The following is a 2,376-nucleotide window of genomic DNA, read 5'->3' on the forward strand; positions in this document are numbered from 1 at the left end:
ATGAGTGCCCCTTGATTTAGTACTAAAGGGGTAATTGGTGACTTTGATGAGAGCACTTAAAGTTCACTGAAATGTGAATGTGTTAAGGCAGCATGGAAGTCCGAATGTCTGGGGTTGAGGGGAGCAGAAAAGGTATTTATAGGAGTATGGACCCCCTTGCAGGTGTTCGCCATTGATGGCGGGACATGAGTTAGGAAAAAGCTCCTAGGCAGGGTTAAAGGAAAGTGGGGCAACAATTTAGGGAGAGAAACAGATTTAAAGACAGCTTTAGAAAAACTGCCAAGACAAGAGATGGGTATGGCACAGATATTAGAATGTTTGTGTGTTCAGGGAAGGGAACATGTAAGCGTGTGTGCTGGGAGCTGCGGAAGGAGGGGGCAGGTTGTTTTAGATTGCATTATGCAAATGTGTCAAAATACTAAGTAAATCTTTCCAATCAGTTTTCAGGTTCCAGAATTCAAAGTGGGATCCAGAACTATGTCAACATTTCCCAACCAGGTAGCCCCCAGTAACACTTCAATGGCCCCCACCTTCTTGTTGGTGGGCATGCCAGGTCTGTCAGCTGTACCCTCCTGGTGGACAATACCACTCCTCACCATCTACCTTCTTTCTGCCCTGGGAAATGGTACTATCCTCTGGATCATTGCCCTGGATCCCACCTTGCACCGCCCAATGTACTTCTTCCTCTTTCTGCTAAGTGTGTCTGATGTTGGCTTGGTCACAGCCCTGATGCCAACCCTGCTGGGTCTTGCCTTTGCTGGTGTTCATGCTGTCCCTGCCTCAGCTTGCCTCCTACAGATGTTCTTTGTCCATGTCTTTTCTGTCATGGAGTCCTCTGTTTTGCTCGCCATGGCCTTAGATCGCGCACTAGCCATCTGCCGCCCTCTCCACTACCCAATGCTCCTCACCAACGATGTCATTAGCAAGATTGGCCTGGCTATCACTTTCCGATGCCTGGGTCTCCACCTGCCTCTGCCATTCCTCCTGGCCAACATGTCCTACTGCCACCCACAGGTTCTGACCCATTCTTACTGCTTGCACCCAGATATAGCCCATTTGGCCTGCCCGGGAGCTTGGAGTGCAGTCTACAGCCTCTTTGTGGTTCTGTCAGCCATGGGATTGGACCCCCTGCTTATTTTCTTCTCTTATGGCCTCATTGGCAGGGTGTTGCAAGGTTTGGGATCCAGAGAGGAGCGCTGGAAGGCTGGTCAAACCTGTGCTGCCCACCTCTCTGCTGTGCTCCTCTTCTACATGCCCATGATCCTCCTGGCCCTCATTGACTGTCTCAGGGTGCCAGTACCTCAGCCTGCCCATACTCTTCTCTCCTATGTCCACTTCCTTCTTCCTCCACTGATAAACCCTATTCTCTATAGCGTCAAGATGAAGGAGATTAGAGAGAGAATACTCAAGAGGTTACAGCCCAAGAAGGTGGGTTGTGCTCAATGAGGAGGATGCCCTCCAGATTTGGTAGCTCAAGGCTACCTGGTACAAAGGTTTCCATGATAAGAACTCAGTTCACCATGCATGAAATGGTCACTCAGGCACACATAAGCACATATACATGGATGCCTATCCTTGCAAGTGTGCATGTGTATATTAAGGAAAGCTTACAAGCTCCAGAGAATGGCAGTGGTCTACCCACTGTTACTGATCCATGGCACAGAGAGGCCAGGATCTAGGTCTTGTCACAACCTTCCAAGTATGCATCTGTTGTTGTTCTGTTTTTGTTCATTTCCCCACCACATCTATACCCCAATAACTGAGGAAACTGGAGGAGTTAAACAGCTACACAGCAGAGCAATGAGAAGACAGAAACATTCGATGGCACTCTACATGTGTGTGTACATTGTTTTACAAAGCTTTTCATGGATTTTGATATATATGTGTCATGTATATAATCACATATCACTGATCTATTAGTGTAGCCTCATACTCTGACTTAGTTAATATGGTATAAAGTGATCTCCCTCTCATAAAACAAACACGAGCTTTGGAATCCTAACAAGAATTACATTATTTGTATAGATTAAATGTAAGAGAATCAACATTTATAATAAGCATTCACATCCAAGAATATATGATAGATGTTTCACTTATTAACACCTTTTTAAAATTTTTCAATAAAATTATTTGCGTTAAATTTATTTCTATAGTTTTAAAATGTATTTTGTTGCTCTTATAAAGTATTTCCTTATTTCTATTTCCACACGCATAATGCTAGATTGAGAAATAACATTTTTATCTTGCATTACTATCTATTTTACCAAATTATCATGTAAATTATAGATTTTATTTCTGGATTTTATTTGTATTTAGCATATATAAGTAAAAATAGGTGATTGGTAATGTTTCCCTACTATTCATACAACTTATTCC

General features: G+C 43.6%; 1 protein-coding gene across 1 annotated transcript; it reads left to right on the forward strand.

Moving 5' to 3' along the window:
• Positions 1-477: 477 nt before the first annotated feature.
• Positions 478-1,446, forward strand: OR51S1 (olfactory receptor family 51 subfamily S member 1). The gene has a single exon (XM_028115775.1). It carries the CDS (start codon positions 478-480, stop codon positions 1,444-1,446), a length of 969 nt encoding a protein of 322 aa, XP_027971576.1.
• Positions 1,447-2,376: the final 930 nt, after the last annotated feature.

This window comes from Eumetopias jubatus, unplaced genomic scaffold (assembly GCF_037043125.1).
Source record: "Eumetopias jubatus isolate StellerSeaLion01/CBP00866 unplaced genomic scaffold, mEumJub1_p1.0 scaffold_13, whole genome shotgun sequence".
Taxonomy (NCBI): domain Eukaryota; kingdom Metazoa; phylum Chordata; class Mammalia; order Carnivora; family Otariidae; genus Eumetopias; species Eumetopias jubatus.

Excerpts from the sequence above, each read along its gene's own strand:
- OR51S1 (XM_028115775.1), top strand. The coding sequence starts at position 478 with ATGTCAACATTTCCCAACCAGGTAGCCCCCAGTAACACTTCAATGGCC.